This window comes from Podarcis liolepis (assembly GCF_965112155.1).
Source record: "Podarcis liolepis genome assembly, chromosome: 9".
NCBI classification, from domain to species: Eukaryota; Metazoa; Chordata; class Lepidosauria; order Squamata; family Lacertidae; genus Podarcis; species Podarcis liolepis.
This window is the reverse complement of record NC_139564.1, coordinates 1845069-1872244: the sequence shown is the minus strand read 5'-3', so window position 1 is coordinate 1872244 and position 27176 is coordinate 1845069. Positions and strand designations below refer to the sequence as shown.

The window sequence follows — 27176 nt, the reverse complement described above, 5'->3', positions numbered from 1 at the left end:
TCTTTACAGCGCTCTTTGTTCATATATTCTTCGAACCATAACCATTGTGCCCTTAATTTCTGGTGTGTTTGATATCTTATTACCACAGTGAATTTTGCCAATTCCATAAACTCTGTTAATTTAATTAACCAATCCTCTTTTGTAGGTATGTGATTTCCTTTCCAGTTCTTTCCAAGGAGTATTCTGGCTGCTGCAATTGCATATAGGAATAGTTTTCTCCTATCTTGTGGTACCTCCTTTCCAGCTATGCTCAGCAAGAATTGTCTTGGGGTTTTCCCCCTATAGATATTCTGAGCATCTTTTTTAATTCTACAGGGATGCAGCTCCAATTTTTTTTTTTTTACTTTTTCACATCCCTTATCTGTCTTGTCTCCAAGGGTGGGAATACGGCTTGACCATCCCGCCAGACCACAGGCCGAAGTCCTGGGTGCCAGCAGAGAAAATGTACCACACGAACCGGCGCAGGCGATGGGTGAGGCTTCGAAGGAGGGACCTGGCGCAGAGGGAAGCTGTGAAGAAGGTACACCTTTTTTGGGGGGTGAGGTTGTGGGTGCAAGAAAAGGGAGAGCATGCCAAGCCAAGCGAACTGCCTCGCCAGATTGGTGCATGCTCTGGTTATCTCCCGCTTGGACTACTGCAATGCGCTCTACGTGGGGCTACCTTTGAAGGTGACCCAGAATCTACAAGAAGAAGAAGAAGAGTTTGGATTTGATATCCCGCCTTTCACTCCCTTTAAGGAGTCTCAAAGCGGCTAACAATCTCCTTTCCCTTCCTCCCCCACAACAAACACTCTGTGAGGTGAGTGGGGCTGAGAGACTTCAAAGAAGTGTGACTGGCCCAAGGTCACCCAGCAGCTGCATGTGGAGGAGTGGAGACGCGAACCCGGTTACCCAGATTACGTGACTACCACTCTTAACCACTACACCACACTGGCTCTCAACTAATCCAGAATGCGGCAGCCAAACTTGGGGACTGGGAGCGGCCGCCGAGACCACATAACACCGGTCTTGAAAGACCTACATTGGCTCCCAGTATGTTTCCGAGCACAATTCAAAGTGTTGGTGCTGACCTTTAAAGCCTTGGTCCAGTATACCTGAAGGAGCGTCTCCACCTCCATTGTTCTGCCCGGACACTGAGGTCCAGCTCCGAGGGCCTTCTGGCAGTTCCCTCACTGTGAGAAGCCAAGTTACAGGGAACCAGGCAGAGTGCCTTCTTGGTGGTGACACCCTCCATGTGAAATGCCCTCCCACCAGATGTCAAAGAGATAAACAACTACCTGACATTTAGAAGACATCTGAAGGCAGCCCTTTTTAGGAAAGTTTTTAATGTGTGACATTTTAATGTATTTTTAATCTTTGTTGGAAGCTGCCCAGAGTGGCTGGGGAAACCCAGCCAGATGGGTGGGGTACAAATAAATTATTATTATTATTATTATTATTATTATTATTATTATTATTATTATTATTATAGAATCATAGAATGGTAGAGTCGGAAGGGACCCCAAAGGCCATTTAGGCCAACCCCTTGTGATGCAGGAATCTCAACCAGATCACCCACGACAGGCGGCCACACAACCTCTGCTTAAAAAACCTCTCTTGGTTGCTGGACAATGTCAGCACTGACAGACAGCAAGCAATGGCTCTCCAGGATTTCAGACAGGACATTCCTTTTCTTTTCTTTTCTTTTCTTTTCTTTTCTTTTCTTTTCTTTTCTTTTCTTTTCTTTTTTCTTTTTGGTAAATTTATTTTTTGGGGTTTTTCAAATTAAAATTTTCCAATAACATATCAACATACAACATACCGTATTTTTCGCTCTATAGGACGCACTTTCCCCCCTCCAAAAATGAAGGGGAAATGTGTGTGCGTCCTATGGAGCGAATGCAGGCTTTCGCTGAAGCCTGGTGAGCGAGAGGGGTCGGTACGCACTGACCCCTCTCGCTCTCCAGGCTTCAGGAAGCTATCTGCAAGCCTTCTGAGCGCAGCAGGAGTTCCCGCCGGGCTCCGAAGGCTTGCGGACAGCAGCCTGTTCTGGGGGCTGGGGGCTGTGGTTGGGGGAAGCCCGGGCTTCCCCTGTCCCCAGCCCCTCAAGCTCCGGGAGCATCGGCGAGGTTGCGCACAATCTTGCCACCGCTCCTAGCCCTGTTCTGGGGGCTGGGGTTGGGGGAAAGCTAGGGCTTCCCCTGCCCCAGCCCCATGGCTGGGGGGGGGGGATAATTCCCCCCTATGGTCCGGTGCGCCCTATGGAGCGAAAAATATGGTATTTTAAACATTTTTTTCAGTTCATTATATATCAGACAGGGGACATTCCCAGCCCTTCTTGGAGATGTCACTGGGATTCGAACCCAGGACTTTCTGTATGCAGAGCAGATACTCAAAGCCACTGAGCCAGGGCACCTTTTCCTGCAGCATCCAACCTTGGGTCTCCTGCTGTTGTTGAATTACAACCAGGGCTGCCATATATCCGGGTTTTCCCGGACATGTCCAGTGCAGCAAAATGTCTGGGGTAACTCAGTATTATGGCAAGCAGGGTGGGTCCCCCCCCCTTGATTTTCACTTTGGGAAATATGGCAACCCCTATTGACAACTCCCAACATCCCCAGCTAGCAGGACCAGCGGTCAGGGATGATGGGAGTTGTAGTCCAATGACATTTGGGGACCCAGAGTCGAGAAGGACTCTCTAGCACTGCCTGACTCCTAGGAGAAATAAAAATATATATTAAAAAATTGGCCAGTAGCACCTTAGAGACCAACTCTGTTTGTTCTGGGTCTAAGCTTTCGTGTGCATGCACACCTCTTCAGATACATGGAAACAGAAGCCACCAGGCCCTTATATATAGTGGGAGGGTGGGGTTTTTTTCTCAGAAGGGTAGTAGGAGATGGGTGATTGACTCAATGGGTATTGTTAACAGAGAAATCTGAGGGCTCCCTTGGACAAAAAACAAGGAATACCAGAGCAAAACAGCAGCCAGTAGGCTTGGTCTTTATTGAAGACTGTCTCGACAGGACTCCCACCGGCCACCAGGTGGAACAAGATGGAAGCCCCAAACAAAAGAGCCCCCAAACTTTTATTAGCTGCTAATCCCCATGTTACACCCACCTAAACTACATCACTCATACATCATGGTTACATCATGAAAGGGGAGATCTGGTGGCCGTAATCTGAGCATCCTGGACCCTGCCCCATGGTTCCCCTTGCCCTCCACCAAACACCCATCAAGTGTAACAAAAGAATTATTTACATTTCCCTGTTTCCCAGCCGTTAATCACACCCTTTTGTCTTCATCTGGGTTTGTTATTTGTGGGATGACTACCTGTCTGGCACTCAGGTATCAGGATGCCAGAAATTATCACTCAGGGAGAGGGGCTGCTGAGTAGCTGAGCTCACATGTCTATATGAATTTCTGAAGTTTTCCCAGTGAGCCAGTACATAGGAACATTTATCAGTGAATTCGTACATTTGGTATCGTGCAGCAAGGCCCTTTGAATAGAAACTGTGATGAAGTATTTTGTGGTGACAAGTCACAAAAGTCACAAAAGTGATTGTGCTGATTTTGGTAGTGGGTTGCATGTGCATGATATCTGCTGGAGGGGCAACCCACCCCCCAACCTATACATAAATTCTTGCAACAGTATGGTAAACCTGTTGATGACTGTTAACGACTGCAATTAGTCCTACAGGAAAAAGCAATGGACTTTTCCTAGGAGGTGAGGATCAAAGTTAGTTGGACTTGCTTGAGCTCTTCTCTAGGGGTCTCCCTTGCACAGCAAATCCACCAGCGCAGAGAGGGAAACCCCCAGAAGTTTTATTTGCTGCTTTTAAACCTTTAAATCGAAAGAGACGCATGAAGATGGTGGGGAAGAGGGGCTAGGAAGATGCAGTGAGGGGGACCCAGGTGGAGACTCAGTGCTGTGGGATGCAATTTCCTGGTCCGGATTACCTGGTTTTTTAAAAAAAATCTGAAAGGCCCTCATTCCATGAAAGACTCACAAAGGGCTTATCCACAGTCACTTTTCCTCTGCCATTTCCAGTCACACTCGGCACCCGAAAGCTGTGTCTCTGCGCTCTCTTGTTTTAAGCTAGGGAGTTTTCCCTGCACAACCCCGCTCTTTAAAGCAGAATCGGAGCAAATGGCCGCGGAATACCCCATTTGTTGCTCTTCAGGTTGACAGAGCAGGTTTTTGCAGGGATAGCCCCAGGGCAAAAAGGAAAACCGGGGCACTCGAGTACGCAGCTTTGAAACGCAGAACTGCACCTGGACAAAAAGTCTCAGGCTGGGGTGCCAACTGGAATAAAATGGGGGGGGGAGGAGGTAAGCTCCACCCCACATAATTGATCACAAGACGCAAAATACACACTATTTGAATAGCAAAAAGTTTGGGGGGCACCAGTTTGAAGGGACCTGGGACCCTAGGAATTCCACTCTCCCACCACCAATGGCAGGGGTTGTCTCTCCTATGTCAGCTGGCTGAAGAATGGGCTGACTCTGAGGATGTGCACAGCACAGACGCGCCGCTGCGGGTTGCGGACGCTACGGGTTATGAACGCGCATCCTGCACGGATCACATTCACAACCTGAGAGTCCACTGTATATCATTTCCCAGTGAGCTTTAACCTTACTACAAGACCACCACATATGATGATGATGATGATGATGATGATGATGATGATGATAATTTATTTATATCCCACCCTCCCCAGCCGAACCCGGGCTCAGAGCGGCTAACAACAGTAAAATGATACAACATTCTAAAATCGTTTCATTATAAAAACAGTTCAAATCAGATTAATGGCAACCATTGGGCTAGAGTTCTGTGAGGATTACAGAAGGAGGGGGTCAGACTGTGCCTTTGCCTGGTGGAACAGCTCCGTCTTGCAAGCCCTGCAGAAAGATGTCAAGTCCCGCAGGGCCCTGGTCTCTTGTGACAGAGCGTTCCACCAGATCAGGGCCACATTCGAAAAAGCCCTGTCTCTGGTTGAGGCCAGGCTAACCTCCCTGTGGCCCGGGACCTCCAAGATGTTTTTATTTGAAGACCGTAAGGTCCTCCGTGGGACATACCAGGAGAGGCAGTCCCGTAGGTATGGGGGTCCTAGGCCGTATAGGGCTTTAAAGGTTAAAACCAGCACCTTAAACCTGATCCTGTACTCCACCAGGAGCCAGTGCAGCTGGTATAGCACCGGGTGAATGTGATCCCACGGCAAGGACCCCGTAAGGAGTCTCTCCACGGCATTCTGCACCCGGTGGAGTTTCTGGGTCAGTCTCAAGGGCAGCCCCACATAGAGCGAGTTACAATAATCCAGTCTGAAGGTGACCGTCGGCTGGATCACAGTGGCTAGGTCAGGGTGAGAGAGGTAAGGAGCCAACTGCTTAGCTTAGCACCTTATTTCCCCTCTTTCCCGCAGTATAAACAGGAGGAGCTGGAAGGAGAAGGCTGGGAATACGCCTCGCTCTTTGGCTGGAAGTTCCACATGAAGTACTGCAAGACCGACTCCTTCCGCCGCCGGCGCTGGAGACGTCGGATGGAGCCCCTCGAGCAAACGGGCGCCGCGGCCGTCTTTGCCCTGGAAGGGGCCCTGGTAGGCTCCCCATATTCTTTCTTTCTGGGTGGGGGGCTCAGCGCCGCCTGTTCAGCTGTGAGTCAGTAGAACGAGGTGCATGAGGAGCAGGGCTTGCACCACCACTGCCTCCTGCCACTGCGCACTGGCCCCAACCCCCAGCGGTGTGCAAAGCGAAGACCCTTGAGGGAAGCATGCCCACATACCGTATTTTTTGCTCTATAAGACGCACGTTTCCCCTCCTAAAAAGTAAGGGGAAATGTGTGTGTGTCTGATGGAGCGAATGCAGGCGGGAGGCTCTGCTCAGCTCTGCCTCTAAAGTGCCGCACACACGCTCCGCGCGCTCTTTAAAGGGAGTGCGGCTGTTGGGGGAGCCTTCCGCCCACTGCCTGGGAGAGGCTGCACACAGCTATCCCATAAGCCAGGACAGCTGCGCAGCAATCCCTCTTGCTGTTCTGGCTTCTGGGATTCAGAATATTTTTTTTCTTGTTTTCCTCCTCCAAAAACTAGGTGCGTCTTATGGTCTGGTGCGTCTTATAGAGTGAAAAATATGGTATGCGCTTGCAGGCCAGGAAGATGTTTTAGGCCTGTGAGGCTGTGGCTGTGCTCAGCTGCCTTCAGATGGGGGCTGACAATTGGCGCAACATTTGATGCTCTCTTTCTACTGGTCCACAATAGAAAGTGTCCTTTCATACTGCATCACGGTGTGGTACGCTGGTTTGACATCATCTGATAGGAAGTGCCTACAGAGGGTGGTGAATACAGCACAAGATATTATCGGCCGTGAATCCGCTGGATGAAATAGCGGAAGAAGGTAGAGAGCCAGTGTGGTGTAGTGGTTAAGAGCGGTAGTCTCCTAATCTGGGGAACCGGGTTCGCTTCCTCCGCTCCTCCACCTGCAGCTGCTGGGTGACCTTGAGCCAGTCACACTTCTTTGAAGTCTCTCAGCCCCACTCACCTCACAGAGTGTTTGTTGTGGGGCAGGAAGGGGAAGGAGAATGTGAGCCGCTTTGAGACTCCTTAAAGGGAGTGAAAGGCTGGATATCAAATCCAAACTCCTCCTCCTCCTCTTCTTCTTCTTCTTCTTCTTCTTCTTCTTCTTCTTCTTCTTCTTCTGCCTCAGGAAAGTGAGGAAAATCCTCAGGGATGATTCACACCCTGGCTGGCACTTTCTTGATCTCCTGCCCTGAAAGTGAAAGGGCCAATGTCCTAAAATGCTGTTATTCAGATCTATGGTGTGCCCCCCTTTGGAACAGGGTGTGCTGTGTTCTGGTCACCTTGCCTCCAAAAGGATCTTGTTGAGTTGGAAAAGCCTCACAAACAGAAAGCCAAAATAAGAGGGACGTCCCATTCCACCATGAAAATTTTACTCTTTATTCACCACCCAGCCCGACTGGGTTGCCCCAGCCACGCTGGGCAGCTACCAACATATAGAAAAAACATAATAAAACATAAACTTCCCTCTACAGGATTGCCTTCAGACGGCTCAGGGGTGGGATAACTCCATACCCTTCAACATATATCCAGCAAAAATAGGGACACCCTAAGGAAAAGTGGGACATTTCAGGATCAAATCTGGAGGGAGTGATGCTTCTGAATGTGGTTGCTAGAAACGGCAGGAAGGGGCAGTGCTACTGGGTTCAGATACTGCTTGCTGGTCTCCCAAAACGGGCCTCTGATTGGCCTCTTTTGGTGGACCTTGGGGTCTCAAACTTCATAGATGCCCCGTGCGATGTTAAAATTTGGTGCCGCCCCCTCACCTTTCATTCTGCTTCAACCAGAGGCAGGGCCTTTTCAACACTGGCCCCGGCCTGGTGGAACGCTCTGTCTCATGAGACCAGGGCCCTGCGGGATCTGATTTCTTTCCGCAGGGCCTGTAAGACAGAGTTGTTCCACCTGGCCTTTGGCTTGGAATCCACTTGATCCCCTCCCCCTCTTTCCTTTTTCCTTTCTCCTTCTGTGATGGAACTTATTAAGTAGTGGGTTGACATAGTAGCCGGCACAGCGATTTCTTCAAGTAGCTCTTTTATTAAGATAAGCTGAAATAGAACTGACTGCGAACAGCTCAGCCGGCCTGTATTTATAGGCAGCCGGCTGACAACATTGTAACCACAACAGCTCAGAGTTCCCGCCTAAACTAACTGCCGCGGACCTGAGTGAAAACTACCTACAGACCTGAGTGAAAACTATATACAGTATCCCCCTGCTGGCCCAGGGTGAAACTACACTACATAACACCCCTCCCCACCGAGATAAGGCGTTAGTTACAATCGTAATGGTTTCCTTATATACAGCACTACGCGTAATGGTTCAATTAAGCACAAAAGCATATCGGTTACATTTCCCATACTTAGACCAACAGTGATACCTGTCCAACAACATAGTCCTTTAAATAAGTTGGGCGCTTGGAAACTCTGCCAGACCGCCGGGGACTGGTAGCCAAGTCCGGAGGGCCACACAGTTCTCGCTGAGGCTGTGGTGCGACCCTAGGTGGCGTTGGAACCAACTCCCCTGGATCCGCTGCTGTGGGTGGAGCCTCCGCAAGTGGAGTGGTCTGAGTCTGTTCTGAGACGGCTTGGTTCGGCTCCACGCTGGCAGTTTGCGTGGGAGGTGTAGGTGGGGCCTCGCCATCTGTACGTGTCTCTTCTGGAGCCGCAAGCGCAGTTGGGGGCACCTCGGTAGTGTCTAAGTCGCCAACCCTGCGCCTAAGCTGGTCTATGTGTCGTCGCCACAAACGTCCGTCTTCGAGTGCCACCTGGTACGAGCGAGGTCCAGTGACTCCCACTACTGTGGCTGGCACCCAAGGAATGTCCCCCACATAGTTCCGGGCAAAGACCTGGTTTCCTGGGACAAATGACCGTGGTGCGTTGGCACAGCCTGGGGGTTCAGCCACGGCAAAGTCTGGGTGTAGCCGGTCGAGCGGTGACCTGAGGCGGCGGCCCATAAGCAGTTCAGCAGGACTCCTCCCTGTGGCCGCATGAGGAGTGATGTGCTGCACGAACAAGTACTCGGCGACCCGCTCATGCCAGTCACCCCGGTCCAGGCGCGCCAGTGCCTCTTTTGTCGAGCGCACCATTCTTTCCGCTTGCCCGTTGCTGGATGGATGAAAAGGTGCCGTTAGGGCATGGCGGATGCCCAGTCCCAAAAGATACCGCTCAAACGTACCTGATGTGAACTGCGGTCCGTTGTCAGAGACAAGGACATCAGGACACCCATGCGTTGCAAACAGGCCTCGCAGCACCCGGATGACAGCTTCGGTAGTGGTGGAGGGCATCAGGGCGACCTCCAGCCATTTGGAATAGGCGTCCACCACTACCATAAAGGTCCGGCCGTGAAAGGGGCCAGCCAGATCGATGTGCACCCTCGACCAGGGTGTCTTTGGCGTCTCCCAGGTGTGTCCCTTAGCTGCCGGTGGTGCAGGCCTCGACTCTTGGCACGCTTGACAGGCGGACACCCAGGCAGTGATGGCATCGTCCATATTAGGCCACCAGACGTAACACCGAGCCAACGCCTTCATTTTGACAATTCCCGGGTGGCCAACGTGCAGAGCCTCCAGGACGCGCTGACGGAGTCCCTGGGGAATCACGACGCGGTCTCCCCACAGCAGACAGCCGCGATGAGCTGAGAGTTCATGTTGTCTGGTTGCGAAGGGCTGGAACTCCGATGCAAAAGGCCCTTGTGGCCACCCCCTCCACACCCAGTTGAGCACCCGGCTGATGGTGCGATCCTGGGCAGACGCGGAGGCCACAGTGGCAGCCGATACAGGCGCTGCCGGAAGATCCTCAATCAGGAGGAGCGATGAAGCTGGAGCCGGGTCTTCCACAAATGCTGGAAGAGGGCAACGGCTGAGGGCGTCGGCATGGCCCATCGATTTCCCCGGGCGATGGATGAGCCGGTAGTGGTAGGCAGCCAGGAAAACAGTCCATCGCAGCATGCGTGGTGAGAGGACCTGTGGCGTTGGACGATCACCGGCGAGGAGGCCCAGGAGTGGCTTGTGGTCAGTGATGAGGTCAAAGGTCCTGCCATAGAGGTATTCATGGAACCTCTTCACTCCAGCCACAAGTGCCAATGCCTCCTTGTCGAGCTGGCTGTAATTCCGTTCCGTCGGAGATAGTGTCCTGGAAAAGTAGGCGAGCGGTGCTTCTCTTCCATCTGGGAAACGGTGACTAAGGACAGCACCGATGCCAAAAGGTGAGGCGTCGCAGGCAAGGACCAGCGGCCTGGATTCACTGTACTGTACCAGCACACTGTCTGAAGAAAGGAGAGCCTTGACCGCGTTGAAGGCCGCCGTCTCTCGATGACCCCAGGCCAAAGGTGTCTTAGTGCTAAGGAGTCGGTGAAGAGGCTCAGCCACTGTGGCTTTGTGGGGCAGGAACATGTTATAAAAGTTCAGCAGCCCCAGGAATGCCTGCAACTCCGTTTTGTCCTTTGGGGTGGGGGCCTGCTGGATAGCGCGGATCTTGGATGTGGTTGGATGAAGGCCGGAGGCATCGATAAGATAGCCCAGGAACTCTACCTGTGGAACGGCAATCAGGCACTTCTCCCTCTTCACCTTGAGCCCGGCCTCCTGGAACCTGGTCAGCACGGCACGGAGGCGCTCGAACAGCTGCTGGTGTGAGTCTGCAGACACCAAGACGTCATCAAAATATGGTACCACGCCTGGAAGCCCTTGCAAGAGGCGCTCCATAAGGCTTTGGAAGATGCCAGGAGCCACACTCACCCCGAACTGCAACCGGCGGCAACGGAATGCCCCCCGGTGGGTGACGATCGTCTGGGCTTCAGCAGTGGCATCATCGACTGGCAGTTGTTGATGCCGGCGTGAAGGGCGATGGATGGAACACAGTGCTCTAGCCAGAACAGTCAGCTCTGAATTGGTTCTGCCCAGTGATTTCGCTCTGTGATTTAGCTCAGTTCAGAGGCTGGCCGCATCTGGCTGTGCTCTGATGTCCATCCTATCCCATCCTCGTCGCCAGTATTAAGTAGTGGGTTGACATAGTAGCCGGCACAGCGATTTCTTCAAGTAGCTCTTTTATTAAGATAAGCTGAAATAGAACTGACTGCGAACAGCTCAGCCGGCCTGTATTTATAGGCAGCCGGCTGACAACATTGTAACCACAACAGCTCAGAGTTCCCGCCTAAACTAACTGCCGCGGACCTGAGTGAAAACTACCTACAGACCTGAGTGAAAACTATATACAGTATCCCCCTGCTGGCCCAGGGTGAAACTACACTACATAACAGAACTCCTACTTGGGGACTTCCCTGGCTTTTTTCTGGCCCACGTAGGACCAATCTGGATAGTTGGCCTAGGTGAAGACTTGACGTTTTTATCCCCCAAAAAGTTTTTGATTTGAGTTTCCACTGAAAGGAGGCTACATTTTAATGTTTAAATATTTTAATGTTGTATTTTAATCTTGTTTTTTAAGTTGTATTTCGATCAATTCTTTTATATCAGGTGTTAGCCACCCTGAGCCCGGTCTTGGCTGGGGAGGGCGGGGTATAAAAAAAATTATTATTATTATTATGGCACCCCCGATGCTCTGTGTCCCGTGCAACCAAACCTCTCACTCCCCCCCAAATCCTCCTTCTGGCTGGACCAGATGGCCCCCCTCTGGCCTGATCCAGCAGACTCTTCTGAGGTCCTTATGGCATTAACCTCTGGCAGACCACTGGGCCGACCTGGCCCCCTCCAACTAGCTCAAACTACAGCTCCCACCAGCGCCGCCTAGGAGTCGTAGTGCCGCACAGTCTGACTGTAGCGGTTTGGCCCGGGCTCTGCCAGGCTGCACCTTGGCTTCGGCCCACGAGGTGCCGGGTTCGAGGCCTGTGTCCTTCTGCAGCTGTCCCCGCTTGCGATGACCTCATCCCAGGGAGTCACAGACACCTGTCCAGGGCTGTTTTCCTAGCTGCTTTAAATGCTGCCGAAATCAAGGCCGCTGTTCGCATGCCTGGCTGGGAGCCTCGCTGTCAACCTCTCCCCCGAAGCTGCCCCTCACCGGCTCCCCCTTCCCACATTTATTTTCTTAACTAATATACTGGCTTTCTTAAGACATTGGATTTCATAATCTCTTGGCTTTTCAAGGAGCTAATGGGAACCAAAGGACTCCCAGCACAAAGACGCTATTATATTTCCCCCTCCCTCTACCCTAGGATTTTCCTTATTTTTTTGCTACATTTCGTCCTTGCCTTCTTTCTTGACATTTGGAGTACGTTTTAAACAACTTAATATATAAAATGTAGTCATGTAGTTTTTTTTTAAAAGGGTGTTTTTTTCCCTCCTTTCCCCCCTCTTTGGCATATTCTTATTCGCCTTGAGACCTAGCCAAGTTTCCTTTACCATATGACTGTGACTGCACACTCCGCGTCCCTCAAAATGTGGTTCTGAAGGAGGTGGGCTTCATGGCCTCTGCCTGCCCCACAAGATGCCCTCTGGGAAGTCTAATCTGGTGCAGAGATTTCCGTTCTTCTTGCTCTGCTTCTTGCCCCTTCTCTTCCTCTTAAGAAGACCCCTGCAGGATCAGGCCAGGGGCCCATCCAGCCCAGGCTCCTGTTCTCTCTCTCTTTTTTAAAAAAGATATTTATTAGAGTTTCCAATTTTTTGCAAACAAAAGAAAAAACAAACATAAAAATATTAAAAACACTTAAATTTCACAACTTATTTTCTTGTGACTTATTTCCCCGACCTCCTCATACCTCCCCTTCTTGTATACCCAGTTTAAGTTGTTTATACAGCAAATCCTTATCTCAGCATCTTAAATTATTGTAGCTTTAAATTCTTGCTTACAAAAAGAAAGTCGTTTTATCATAGTTACAGCTTGAAACCACTTAATTTCAATCCAGCATCATTCAACATTCCTTAATTTTACAATATTTTTGTAGATAGTCCTTGAATTTTTTCCAATCTTCTGCCGACTCTTCTCCCTGGTCCCGGATTCTGCCAGTCATTTCTGCCAGTCCCATACAGTCAATCAGCTTCATCTGCCATTCTTCCAAAGTGGGTAGGTCTTGTGTCTTCCAACAGGCTCCTGTTCTCACGGTGGCCATGCAGATACAGCAATGGAGCAAAGAACACTCTCCGACTCCATGGAAAACCCAGGTCCCATTTGTTCCAATTCAGTGATGAATAGCGGGTTTCCCTGGGAAAGCAGACAAACAAACAAGCAAGCAAGCAAGCAAGCCAACCAAAAACCCACTCAGACAGAGACCTCGAAAGCACTGACCTGTGCCTTGAAAATGTGGCACAAAGGGATGAGCCCAGACTCGTCTTTTCTCTAAACTAAAAACTCCCCAACACTGCAATCTTCTCTCACAGGGTAGCAGATCCTCCAAAGGTCCCTGTTTTCCAGGGACACCCCTGATTTAGAGAAGCTGTCTCGGTTTCTGCTTTGATCTCCCACTTTTCCTTAAAGGTAAAGCGACCCCTTGACCGTTAGGTCCAGTCGTGGCTGACTCCGGGGTTGTGGCGCTCATCTTGCTTTACTGGCCGAGGGAGTTGGCGTACAGCTTCCAGGTCATGTGGCCAGCATGACTAAGCTGCTTCTGGTGAACCAGAGCAGCACAAAGAAATGCCATTTACCTTCCCGCCGGAGCGGTACCTATTTAGCTACTTGCACTTTGACGTGCTTTCGAACTGCTAGGTTGGCAGGAGCAGGGACCGAGCAATGGGAGCTCATCCTGTCGCGGGGATTCGAACCGCCGACCTTTGGATCGGCAAGTCCTAGGCTCTGTGGTTTAACCCACAGGGCCACCCGCGTCCCAACTTTTCCTTACGATGTCCATATTTTCATTGGGGAAATGTTGGAGGGCATGGCGTTACCTGACCTGTCTGAAGGCAATCCTGCAGAGGGAAGTTAATGTTTTATTATATTTTTATAAAAAAATTCCTTCCAGTAGCACCTTAAAGACCAACTAAGTTAGTTCTTGGTATGAGCTTTCGTGTGCATGCACACTTCTTCAGATATCTTCTTCAGTGCTACTGGAAGGAATTTTTTTATTTTGACTATGGCAGACCAACACGACTACCTATCTATATTTTTATATACAGTCGTAGCTTGGAAATTGAACGGAATCCGTTCCGGAAGTCCGTCTGACTTCCAAAACATTTGGAAACCAAAGCGCGGCTTCCGATTGGCTGCAGGAAGGTACTGCAGCCAATCGGAAGCTCCGTTAGATGTTCGGGTTCCAAAAATAGCTCACAAACCTGAACATTCACTTCTGGGTTTGCCGCGTTTGGGAGACAAAACGTCTGAGTATCAAGGCGTTCGAGATCCAAGGTACGACTGTAGGCTGGAAGCTGCACAGAGTAAAATTATCATGATGGAATGGGATGTCCCTATTTTCATGGGAGAAATACTTATTTTGGCTCCGTGTTTTGAGGCTTTTCCAACTTGACAGGACCCTTTTGGAGGCAAGGTGTCCAGAAAACGGCGCCCACTATTCCAAATGGGGGCGCACCGTAGATCTGAATAACAGCATTAGGACATGGGCTTTCTCCTCTATTCTCCCCAAACTTGGTGTAAAAGGTTCTGTGTACAGCTTCCGCTGTGCATTTAGGAAACTGGCCGGACTCTGCGCTGCGAGTCGGGTGCTGTCGCTGCCGTGGCCTCGGGTGGCCCCCCATAAACCTTGAGCATTGCACAGCCCGCAATCTGGGTGGCGGCATCCGTTGCATTGTGTGGGAAGCCTTTGCCGCGCCAACTAACGGCCGGGGCAACCTGTGTGCGTCTTTGTGCATGTGAGACACTCCTGGCTCTCAGCTCCCCAGCAGGAGGTGAACTTTGGAGAGGTTAGGAAATGACGGGAGGGTGGGGGGGGGGGCCTGGAGCGCCGTCTCGTCCGGCTGCCTTTCAAGCGCCGGTTTGAGCCGGGATGTTTTACGGGGGACTTTCAAGCGCGGCAGCCCGGCTCTGGTTTCATGTTCATTAGGCTGTAAACAGGATGGGGCTGCAGCCAGGACTGCTACTGTGAGGGCAGCTGGGGGCCCGAAAAACAGGCTTCTGCAGGGCTCTGGTGGGGGGCCTTTGGAGGGGATAGCACTCCCCCCCTCGCCTTTGCCAAACTCTCCGCCTTGGGAATCCTGGAATAGAGGCCGTGCTCTGTCTTCCAGCCTGTGTGCGTTCATGTGTCCGCTGCCCCCCTGCCAACCTGGCTGCCCCCCACCCCCAATACCTGCCTCATGGCTCAAATCCTGCTCGTGGGCTTTCCAGAAGTGGCATCTGTTTGGCCACCTACCTGATCCAGCAGCTTCTCCTTACATCCTGCTTGCCCCCCTTTTCTCATCCCCTGCCCCCCCGACACCCTGGCAGACCCTCCAAGTGCCCCTATTTTCCAGGGAGAGTTCCAGATTTACAGAAGCCGTCCTAGCTTCTGATTTGATCCCCAACCACCCCGCTTTTCCTTAGGACGTCCCTATTTTCATCGGAGGGTTATGCAACCCTTGAGCCAAGGAGATACAGTGGTACCTCGGGTTAATAACTTAATTCATTCCGGAGGTCTGTTCTTAACCTGAAACTGTTCTTAACCTGAGGCACCACTTTAGCTAATGGGGCCTCCCACTGTCGCTGTGCGATTTCTGTTCTCATCCTGAAGCAAAGTTCTTAACCCGAGGTACTATTTCTGGGTTAGCGGAGTCTGTATCCTGAAACGTCTCTAACCAGAAGCGTATGTAACCCGAGGTGCCACTGTACAACCTTTAGAAGATTTCTGAAGGCCTCCCTGTGCAGGGAAGTTTTTTTTAATGTTTAGTGTTTTATTATGTTTTTATATATGTTGGAAGCTGCCCAGAGTGGCTGGGCAAGTCAGATGGGCAGGGTATAAATAATGAAAGAATGAAATAATGATGATAACAACAACAACAACAACAACAACAACAACAACAACAACAACAATGGAATAAAGGTAAAGGTAAAGGGACCCCTGACCATTAGGTCCAGTCGTGGCTGGCTTTGGGGTTGCGGCACTCATCTCGCTTTATTGGCCGAGGGAGCCAGCGTACAGCTTCCGGGTCATGTGGCCAGCAGGACTAAGCCGCTTCTGGCGAACCAGAGCAGCGCACGGAAACGCCGTTTACCTTCCCGCCAGAGCGGTACCTATTTATCTACTTGCACTTGGACGTGCTTTCAAACTGCAGGGTTGGCAGGAGCAGAGACAGAACAATGGGAGCTCACCCCATTGAACTGCCGACCTTCTGATCGGCAAGCCCTAGGCTCTGTGGTTTAACCCACAGTGCCACCCGCGTCCCTAATGGAATAGAACATCCTTATTTCCAGTGGAGAAAAATTGGAGGGTATTCCCTGGTTGTTCCAGCTCTCCTTTCCCCCACCACAGGAGTTCCTTTAAAACCCCCCAATGTTCTTTGGTTGGGCTCCTTGTTGGGTGAATTAGCTCTCCAGCCACACCAGCCATCTTAATTTCTCCAGAGTAGGAACACAACGTACAAGCCTAGAAACAGCTGACCCATCTCCTCCAGCCTCCTGTTCTCACAGGGGCCAACCAGATGCCTTCATGAGGAACCCTCAAGTAGGACCCGAGTGCAAGAGAAGCTCTCCCCTCCAGCGGTTTCCAGCACCTGAGATTCAGAAGCATTGGTGCCTCCAATTGTGGTGGCAGCTCATAACCTTCATGGCTACTAGCCCATCAGTAGCCCTCTCCCCTTCCAGGAATTTGCCCAATCCTCTTTTTAACGCCATCCAAATTGGTGGTCATCACTGCCTCTAGTGGCAGGGAGTTCCATAGTTTAACTGCATGAAGAAGGGTTTCCTTTTATCTATTCCGAATCTTTCAATTTCATGGGATGTCTGTAAGTCCTAGTGTTGAGAGAGAGAGGGAGAGAAAGTTTTATTTATCTGCTTTCTCTGTGCTAGCATAATTTCATAAACTTCTGTCTTCTCGCCTTTGCTCCAAACTAAAGAGTCCCAAACGCTGCAATCTTCTAGGAAATTCGCTCCACCCCCCCTTGATTAATTTGATCGTCCTTTTCCAACTCTACAGCTCCATCCTTTTTGAGGCAAGGTGACCAAAATGGGACTCAGTTTTCCAAATGTGGCCGCACCATAGATTATGTTATTGGCCCCTCTTATTTTCAATTCCTTTCCTAATGAACCCTGCCATGGAATTCACCTTTTTCACAGCCGCTGAACATTGGGTTAACCCAGGGGTCAGCACAGCTTTTCAGCAGGGGTCCGGTCCACTGTCCCTCAGACCTTGTGGGGGCCGGACTATATTTTGAAAAAATAATGAACGAATTCCTATGGCCCACAAATAACCAAAAGATGCATTTTAATTAAAAGGACACATTCTACTCATGTAAAAACATGCTGATTCCTGGACCATCCACAGGCCGGATTGAGAAGGTGATTGGGCCAGATCCGGCCCCTGGGCCTTAGTTTGCCTACCCATGGGTTAACCACTTCATTCAGGTATCTGCTAGGACTCCGAGGTCTGGTTCCTGGTCGGTCACTCCCAGTTCAGACCCCATGAGCATGGATGTGGCATCGATACTGTTTGCATTCCGACATGCATTCCTTTACACTTGTTGACAGGGAATTATATTTGCCATTGGATGCCCGATAACTTCTTTGTGGAGGTCCTTACGCAGCTCTTTGCAATCTGCATTCCGTTTTGTTTCAATGACTGTGATCAATTTAGTGTTGCCGGCAAAATGGGTCACTTCACTGCCCGATCCTCATTTCTGTCCTGGAAGCTTTAGTTGAGATTCCTGCATTGCAGGGGGTTGGACTAGATGACCCTTTGGTCCCTTTTGTTGTTGTTTAGTCGTTTAGTTGTGTCCGCCTCTTCGTGACCCCCTGGACCAGAGCACGCCAGATACTCCTGTCTTCCACTGCCTCCCGCAGTTTGGTCAAACTCATGTTCATAGCCTCAAGAATACTGTCCCACCATCTCGTCCTCTTTCGTCCCCTTCTCCTTGTGCCCTCCATCTTTCCCAACATCAGGGCCTTTTCCAGGGAGTCTTCTCTTCTCATGAGGTGGCCAAAGTCTTGGAGCCTCAGCTTCAGGATCTGTCCTTCCAGTGAGCACTCAGGGCTGATTTCCTTCAGAATGGAGAGGTTTGATCTTCTTGGAGTCCATGGGACTCTCAAGAGTCTCCTCCAGCACCATAGTTCAAAAGCATCAATTCTTTGGCGATCAGCCTTCTTTATGGTCCAGCTCTTGCTTCCATACATCACTACTGGGAAAACCAGAGCTTTAACTGGGGCCCCTTCCAGCCCCACAAATTGCTGCTTCCTAGTCTGAGCATGACTGCTCCCTTTCCTGAGCGTTGCCTTGCTGGGCCGCACATTATCCCCTGTGCACACAGCTCAGCAGGTGACTCAGGCCCCCATCCTGGCTCGGCGGCCAGACCTCATGGCGCGAGGCCGACTCTGGGAGGGTTGGGGCCCAGTCCTGAATTCTCAAGTGCAGTAGGTCATCCTGGATCCCCTCCAAGCTCTTCATAGCTTGGGATTAGTGGGTTCCGTCCCTGTGGTTCCAAGGCTCTTCGCCGAATACTTTGCTAAATGGTTTTGCCAGATTTTATAGGTTTTGGGAGCCTTTTTTCCAAGCACTCCTGGGCTTCCAATTCAAAAGCGCATCTTGACCTTTGGGACGCAGCCAAGGGCTTCACTTTGAGTTTGCATCTCATTCCCCATCCCTGAAAAAAAAAAGCCACACAAAAAACACACAACCCATGTCCTTGTTCCTTAAAACCACTCTGCGCTACTGTTTGCCTGCAGGATTCCATTGGGAAATGGCAACTCTTGGCAGTTTTGGGTTCATGCCTTTGCTTTCCTCCCGAAACGTGTCCACACATGTAAACACATGTAAATATGTGTCAGTTCTCTCACTTCCAGCATGCAGTTAGCACCAAAAATAACAGCCAGACCCTCCAATATGGAATCAATGCCCCCCTGGCTTCCTATGGGAGGAAGGGTGGGGTGGAAATATTATATATAGATACATTTCCTATGGAGGTTTCTTTTCTTTTCTTTTTGTCTGTAGCAAGTCACAAGCAGTGGAAACAAGGAGGTGTGTTTTTTAAGGTCAGGGGGCTCGCAGTTGCGCCTTGGCAGGTATGGGAATCTCAAAAATAGCCTCCAGATCAAATCCTTGAGTGGATCAAGATTGGTTAAGTTGCAGGAAGCAAAGCTCAGGAAGAAACGGACCATTCTTCAAAAGGAGAGGAGGAGAAAGTTTAGTCCCCCAAGGAATGGCACTGGGATCTGTGCTTTTTAAACTACAGTGGTACTTCGGTTTATGAACTTAATCTGTTCCGGAAGTCCATTCTTAAACCAAAACCGTTCTTAAACTGAGGCGCACTTTCCCTAATGAGGCCTCCTGTCTCTGGTGCCCTTCCACTGTTCGGATTCCATTCTTAGACCAAGGTAAAGTTCTCAAACCGGGACACTATATCCAGTTTTGTGGAGTTTGTAAACCAGACTGTTTTTAAACCGAGGTACCACTGTAGTTCATAAAGGATCCAGAGTTAGGACTGAGCAGTGAGGTGCTGGAGGAGACTCCTGAGAGTCCCATGGACTGCAAGAAGATCCAACCTATCCATTCTGAAGGAAATCAGCCCTAAGTGCTCCTCACAAGCGTAGGAGGCTCTCTGTATCCCAAACGCCCCCTTCCTCCTTCCCCTGTTCCGATGGCAGTCCCCTGACACTGGGGAAGCCTGTTAGGGTGCCAACTGGAGCCTGAAAAGTGCATCTGGGAATGGTGGGGGAAAACCAGGGTGCTTTTTCCTTCTGCCCCACCCTGTTAGTAATCCTGGGGACTGATTCATGCATGCCCAGGTGATTCGCAGCTGAGATATCTGAATCCCCCAGTTGAGAAGTCCTGCGCTTGATGGGACAGATCACTGCCACCCGAGTTGACTGATTCTATCGGAAGTGAATCCTGGAAGAATGCATGCCATGAATGACGTTTTGGGGGGAGTTGGGAGCTATTTGGTGCTTCACCACCCATCTCTGGGCAAAGGAAGGGATCTCAGGGTGAACAACCGGGCAAAACGGAGAGCATCTTGAACAGCAATAGGCTAGAGCAGGTCTCGTGTGACCCAGCTTGACTCTGCTATAAAAATCTCCAGTCAGGCTTGCTTTGAGCAAGAGAAGAACTCAGCCATGCTGTGCCACAGGGCTGTGTGCCCCTTTGGCTCAACAAGATCTTCCTCAGGGGGCAGGAAGGGCTCTAGATCAGAAAAGCCTGCGCAAGCAACCGTGGATCCCTTAAGCCAGCTCTTGAGACTTCCTTGGTTCTTCTTTCCAGAAAATAGGCAGCTAGCAAAAAGATTTGAGGGAAACCAAGCAAGAAGGAGAAGAAGCATATTTTCAAGGCAGCGTTAGCAAAATCTCAGCGTCCCCCAATTATCAGGAATGGTCGGAGCTGCAAAGCCTGTGTTTCCTCTGCAGGAATCTCACGCTAATGTCTATTCCTGATGGGGGATTTTTTGGGTGGAAAGAGCTGGACCACCTGACATGTTCTCTAGGACCAAGCGGCCCCCCCGGAGGGGCTGGGAATTGCACAGTGGTTGCCATTTTCCAGGCCATTGCCAAACATCTGAGACTTAAAAAGATGGAAAGTTTGGGGGGGGGTTGCGTTAATCCAGGAAGCGGGATCATCACACAGAGCCCCTGTTTCCTGCAGCCAAATATTTCACCCTGATTGCCCCAATTAGCAGGCGATAAAAGGAGCCTTTGGGGAGCGGGAGAAGGAGACAAAGGGTACTGGGGTGGGCTGCCTTTCAAGCCGGGTTTCAAGGCACTGGGCGGACCATTAAGAGAAGTTATACTCCATTAACTTTACTGGCCGACATTCTTAGCAAAATACGTTTAACAGCTAGTTCTTTGAGCTCCGTTTATAGCAGAGCTAGCTCAAGGCTTGTCGTGTTTTATGGGGAGGGTTGGGGGTTAAGGAGAGTTCCAGCCCTCACTCTGCCCCCAACGCAACCCCTAAACCAGTCTCCCAGAATCCACAGTGACAAACTGGTCTGGGCTTATCTCACACTCTGCATCTCTAGGGACAGGTTTGGGATTTCCAGGTTTGCATCTGACAGCTATTTTCCTCTCTTTCCTTCTTCTCCTGGTGCTTCGCCCAGGAGAACCCCATCTTTACCACTGAATTGTAACAAACAGGAGTCTGCGGGAAAGCCTGAATTGCCCTATAATCACAATAATCACAATAATCACAATTTATTATTTGTACCCCGCCCATCTGGCTGGGTTTCCTCAGCCACTCTGGGCGGCTCCCAACAAAACACTAAAAACATGATAAAACATCAAACATTAAAAACTTCCCTAAACAGGGTTGCCTTCAGATGTCTTCTAAAAGTTAGGTAGTTGTTTATTTCCTTGACATCTGATTGGACAGAGTTCCACAGGGCAGGCGCCATCACCGAGAAGGCCCACCGAGAAGGCCCTTCTCACAGCGAGGGAACCGCCAGAAGGCCCTCGGAGCTGGACCTCAGTGTCTGGGCTGAACGATGGGGGTGGAGATGCTCCTTCAGGGATACTGGGCTTTTGAAGCTGTTTAGGGCTTTCAAGGTCAGCACCAACACTTTGAATTGTGCTCGGAAACTTACTGGGAGCCAGTGTAGGTCTTTCAGGACCGGTGTTATATGGTCTCGGTGGCTGCACCCAGTTATCAGTCCAGCTGCTGCATTCTGGATTAGTTGTAGTTTCGAGGCCACCTTGAAAGTTTACTGATTCTGCAGTAAACACTGGGCAGGGGGGAAAAGCACACTTGGACATGGACTTGGAAACTGTAGACTTGAATGGATGAGCTCTTGGAAGAAGGTTGCACTCTGCTCTGTTGAATGCCATTACGGGGCCAATGAGTTATTTGCCACTCAAGGGTCGGCTTGAGCATTATGGGATGTCCCCACTGAATTCTAGTGTTATGGGAGAGGGAGAAGGAACTTTCTCTATCCATTTTCTCTGCACCAGGCATCATTTTTAAAAACTTCTATCATGTTGCCTCAGCTCAGGAAAGAAGTGTTGGGCAATTGTGATGAAGCGTTGCGCTGGAGCAGCCCCGTCACATCATTGAGAGCAGGTTGTGGCATGATGAGACTCTGCACATTTGTTGTACATGTTGCCACTTCATTAGATGATTGCTAGAATTAAGCAATACTTTTCCAGTTCATCCCTTCCCAGACCTAGGCTGGCACAGAAAAACACAAAAAAAACACACCAAGCACACTCTCTCTGCCCCGTCTATCCATTGGGTAGCTGGTTGCCCCAGCTATTTTGAAAGTGAGATAGCCATGTCATTGGGGATCAAAAAGCATAAAGCAGGGATGTCCTCCAGTTCTTGATGGACTACAACTCCCATTGTTCATGTGCGGTGGCTGAAGGCGGCCATCTGCTGGCTTTCTACGCCTGCAGGAAAATTAGCCATCGGGTGGAGTGGCTCTCCACCCTCTCATCACCCCGAAATCTCAAAACTGCTGCAGCTCATAATGGAACTGATTTCCTTCTTCAGGGCGGAGTGACGGACGACAAGAGTGATGATGGCAAATCGGTGTCGACCCTCAACTTTGGCGTGAACCGTCCCACAATTTCCTGCATTTTTGATTGTAAGAGCGCACGCAGTCTGCTTCTGTTGCCAAATGCATCTACCGTATTTTTTGCACCACAACACTCACTTTTTTCCTCCTAAAAAGTAAGGGGAAATGTCTGTGCGTGTTATGGAGGGAACGCCTACGGGTGGCATGCCTACGGATTTTCCTCCTCTAAAAACTACGTGCGTGTTATGGTCGGGTGCGTGTTATAGAGCGAAAAATACGGTAATTGGGCTTCTTAGAGCAAGAGGATGTTGATGGGAACTGGGAAGGGGTTCTGCCTGTGCTGGACAAAAAGAGAGATGGGATCTCTCTGGGCTCAGAGAATTCCTCAAATCAATCACACAAGCAAATTTTTCATGATTGTAGCAAACCAGCCCCTTAAAAAAAATCTGGGTATGCAATCACCAGAGAGAGAGAGAGAGAGAGAGATAGAGAGAGAGAGAGAGAGAGAGAGAGAGAGAGAGAGAGAGAGAAAGAGAACCTGCAGTTCTCAGAAGATCTGACTAGGCTGACACAACCCTGGTGCTCAGGGACTGTGCATGTTTTTGGCCAAACTGTGTGGGGAGACTTTGTGCCCCTTTGCTGAAACCCACACCTTAAGTATATAAACCAGGGCTCCAATTTTGGATCAGTAGTGGCATATAAAGTTGAATCCTTACAAATCCAAAATCATCATCTTACTGTGCCTTATGTTCACCTCCCCATAGCCTCTCCCCCTCCCCTTGGTGTCTCCCCCATGAAGCCCCCCACCACCAGCCAGGCCCAGTTCTGGCACAGCTTCTTTGTTGAAGAAATGAGGACTTGAGTGGGGAAGCCATAGGTGGGTGGGTGTGTTTGTTGGGGTGTGTGGAAGCTTCAACAGCTCCTACCACAAGACCCCTTTTGCCCCCAAACCCCATTCCCCCCCCATGACTTGAGCAGTCCAAAATATCCAAAGGATACCAGTTTGCCTGAGGCGGCACTGACAGACATCTCCTCCTCCGTGGGCATCAGGAGTGCCAACTTGGCCCCATGACTGTGGGTGCCCTGCAGTGTGTATGGCCCTGGCACTGAAATTTGTGGGTGCCCGGCCCCTTCATGGGGAATTTTGTGGGTGCTTGGGCACCCACGGCCCCAGGGAGTTGGTACCGATGATGGCATCACCCTGCCTTGGAGGTCGTGAAGTTTTGTAATTCACTTTGTGTGCTGTAACGGAATGCCATTCTAAAACTGTGTCTTGCAAGTTTGGTTTTCAGGCTCTGGCATGAATTTGGATAATTTGTTGTTTTCATTCCCCCTCTTTCCCTTGAAGATGGGAACAGGTACCACCTGCGATGTTATATCTATCAAGCGAGGGATCTGATTGCCATGGATAAGGACAGCTTTTCAGGTAAGCTGGCCTCCTAAATTGCATTGCTCCCTTGGGGTTTTACTTTATTTTATTTGTTAACTTGTTTGTATTGAAATATTTTCATGGATAACTAATGTCCGTATATTATCTCTGTTTTCAATTCGTAGTGTCCTTTCTACAGGTCATTTACATTTCATGTGAGACGCGGCTATCATAGGCATTTTGAGGTTGGGGGGGGGGGCTGCCATATGTCCAAGATTTCCCAAACATAACCCGGATTTATCCATTGGAAATGTCATCCGGGTGGAATTTTCTAAAATATCTGGAGAAACCCTGGTGTATGGCAGCCCATAATGAAAGTGTTAATGTTTTGCTGAAATTTCCTAAAAAATAGCTTTAAAACTCCTTTTTTGGGGGGGGGGGATTATTTTGCAAAAAAAGCTCAAGAACCTTTGTGTCCGGATTTTCGCTTTTTGAAATATGGCAGCCTTATTATGGGGAGAGATATATGGGAGAAAGAAGGGGGACAGTGATCTTTCATTATTTCGCATTGTGTACGTGTGGGTTTTTGTGTCAGCATCATGTGGATAAGTTGTTTGTTTGTTTATTCGTTCTTGATGGCGGGGCAAAGAGATTTGGGAGCCCAGAGCATGGAAGGTTGCATTTGGTTAGTTAACAAGACTCCCCAGGGATTTTAGACGTAGGTCAAAGTGCTACCAGGCACAGCACCCTGTGTGATACTGGCATTCCTTAGTGCTCAAAGAGCACTGTGGCTCCTTGCTTCCCGAAAAGTGTCAGTCTTGAGGACCTTTTGCCAAGGAAGGCAGATGAATGGACCAGTTCCCATCTGTGTAGGAATGGAAGCAGCCTGCCAAACTTCCTAGTCGCCTGTGAGCGTTTTCTTGGCCCATTTCCACATGTTGTCTGATGATGGAAGTTAAATTCCATTGTTTCAGGGCCTTACTTTTGCCTCACTCTTTTCAGGTCCAGGTCCACACTTAAAATCTTTGTGTCCAAGCGTTTTTCTTTTTTCCCCCTCCAGAGATTTCCCTGTGAAAACCTTCTCTTTAGTGCTCCATTGGAGCAAACATCAATTGGACTTTTCCATGGTTTGATGTTTGTTCCGAGTGAGCTTTAGAGAGCAGCTTTTCACAGCGAAATCTCAGAGCAAAACAAAGGGCACTCGGACATGGAGCTTTAAAGCACGGATTCTGCCTGTGGGAGGAAAGGTATTTGTGGATTAGCCCTAACTCTGCTCTGTGTGAAGAAAGGCATTTGATTCCTCTCCTTCTGGGCAATTAATGAAAAGTGTGCAGGAATGAGCTGGAAGTTTAAAGACCGGGGGCTGTTGGAGGTGTGTGAGGGACCGTTGTTTTCTCTAAAGGTGCCTGGATGGAAACGACATGTGGAGCTGATGTTCCAGTATTCTTAGACTGGTGAAAGTAAAGTTCTCTCAACTAATCTGTTTTTTTTAAAAAAATAAAAATAAAAAATTAAGCCAGATCTCAGTTTGCCCGGAGAGCCACATTTTAGACATTTCAAAAAAGATAAAAGAAAAACATTGCCTGGCACTTTAACTGCTTTCACTCTACTGCTTTTTGCATTTTTACTGTTGCTACGATAATTGCTTTTGTTTCTGATATTTATATTGCCCTGTGGTTCTCTTTTGTAGGCTATCTTGGAAATCACTGTATTTTTTGCCCTATAGGACACACCTGCCCATAGGACGCACCTAGTTTTTTGGGGGGGAAATAAAGGGAGAAAAATTTACCTCCCCCGGCCTGGGGCTGGGGCGGGGGATGCCCAAGCTTCCCCTGACCCCAGCCCTCAGAACAGGCTGCTATCCGCAAGCCTAGGGAGCCCGGCGGGAAGTCCTGCCAGACTCCCCAGGCTTGCGGATATCTGTGCCCTGAGCTTATGGGGCTGGCAGCCTCCAAACCAGGTCGGGGAACAGAAGGATGGCGGTGCTGCACCTCCCCGCTGTTCCCTGAGCTTGTGGGCTGCAGGCTGCTGCCCGCAAGCCTTGCGAGCCCACGGGAACTCCCGCTGCGCTTGCAAGGCTTGCGGATAGCTTCCTGAAGCCTGGAGAGCGAGAGGGGTCAGTGCGCACCGACCCCTCTCGCTCTCCAAGCTTCAGCGAAAGCCTGCATTCGCCCCATAGGGCGCACACACATTTCCCCTTCATTTTTGGAGGGGAAAAAGTGTGTCCTATAGGGCGAAAAATACGGTAATAAAGTGATGTTATTGTGGTTTTTTTGGTGTGTGTGTGTGTGTGTTTAAAGCAAATGATGAGCGAATGTGTTTTGTGGCTCCCAGTGTGGGATGTTGTTCACAAGAACAAACGCCTGTTTGTAGAAAGTAATACATGGCAGGTTTCCTGGTGCTTGCTGCGTGTGGGGGAAATGTCATTCATCCGCTCCAAGATGCTGCCGTCTCCCTGCACAGAGAATATTTTGCAGATTCTCAATTGAACTGGGCAGGGACGCTTTGCAAACATTGGCGTTCGCTCAGCGGAGAGGGGAGTTCTGGGTTTTGAGGTCAGGTCAACACCTATAGGGTGAAAGGGGGGTGAGGTGGGCCGTTCGCAGCTCCCTGCCTCATGTGTGATCTCTTTGGGGCTTCAGATGCTTTCAGCCGGATAAACCGGAGCCATACAAACAGGATCTTCTTCTTCTTTGGCGATCCCTCGAAGCCAAGTAAGATTGTCTTCCATAAACATGGTTTTAACAATGAGTCCGCAAGTGACTGTGGCGGCCAATTCTGGATCCACACGTCCTTCCACAGTGGGGGCATAGGTTTCCAGGTGGGAGTTGATCATGGTGTGGATTTGCCAAGTGTGCCTTCCTCTTAGCACATTTCTCCCTTGCGTCCTGAATTCGAGTTTCTTCGAAGTCCACAACACCTTTGGTAAAGGCTGTTCTCCAACTGGAGCACTCGCAGGCCAGTGTTTCCCAATTGTCGGTGTTTATGCTACACTTTTTTAGATTTGCCCTGAGAGAGTCTTTAAACCTCTTTTGTTGACCGCTAGCATTACGCTTTCAGTTTTTAATTACAGGTAGGTAGCCGTGTTGGTCTGCCGTAGCTGGAAAATAAAAATCCTTTCAGTTTTTAAGTTCGGGATAGAGTAGTTGCTTTGGAAGACGAGAATTAGGCATCTGCACAACATGAGCAGTCCAACCAAGCTGATGTTGAAGAATTGTTGCTTCGACACTAGTGATCTTTGCTTCTTCCAGTACAGTTACAGACGCTTCAGGTTACAGATGCTTCAGGTTACAGACTCCGCTAACCCAGAAATAATACCTCGGGTTAAGAACTTTGCTTCAGGATGAGAACAGAAATCGTGCGGCGGCAGCAGGAGGTCCCATTAGCTAAAGTGGTACCTCGGGTTAAGAAAAGTTTCAGGTTAAGAACAGACCTTCAGAATGGATTAAGTTCTTAACCTGAGGTACCACTGTACACTGGCATTAGTTGGCTTCTCTTCCCAAGTGATGTGTAAAAATTTTTGGAGACACAATTGATGGAATCTTTTGAGGAGTTGATAGCTGCTGTTTGGAGGGGTGAAGCAGTTGCAGGAGTCTCCCTCCTGGATTTGCAAAGCTAGGCTTGCCGAGAACGGCATGGCAAACTCCCCACTCTCACCCTCACAGTGGCCTGGCTGCTCACAGCCTCCCCTGTAACAACTTGGGCTGCGTTTATACCATTGATCAATCAATCAATTGCATTGATATCCCACCT

General features: G+C 49.8%; 1 protein-coding gene and 1 long non-coding RNA gene across 10 annotated transcripts in view; one reads left to right on the top strand and one right to left on the bottom strand.

Annotated features, from left to right (window-relative positions):
• Positions 1-27176, bottom strand: part of LOC310686051 — a 424340-nt gene that overhangs the window by 217916 nt on the left and 179248 nt on the right. The window lies entirely within an intron of this gene.
• The window catches only part of DYSF (dysferlin), a 195327-nt gene that overhangs the window by 73147 nt on the left and 95004 nt on the right, over positions 1-27176 (top strand). For all 9 annotated transcript variants that reach the window (XM_083520415.1, XM_083520413.1, XM_083520411.1 and 6 more), the window contains 4 exons: positions 378-520; positions 5401-5574; positions 22030-22123; positions 23403-23480. In XM_083520415.1, coding sequence (XP_083376541.1) covers positions 378-520; positions 5401-5574; positions 22030-22123; positions 23403-23480 — 489 coding nt within the window. The remainder of the gene's footprint in view (positions 1-377; positions 521-5400; positions 5575-22029; positions 22124-23402; positions 23481-27176) is intronic.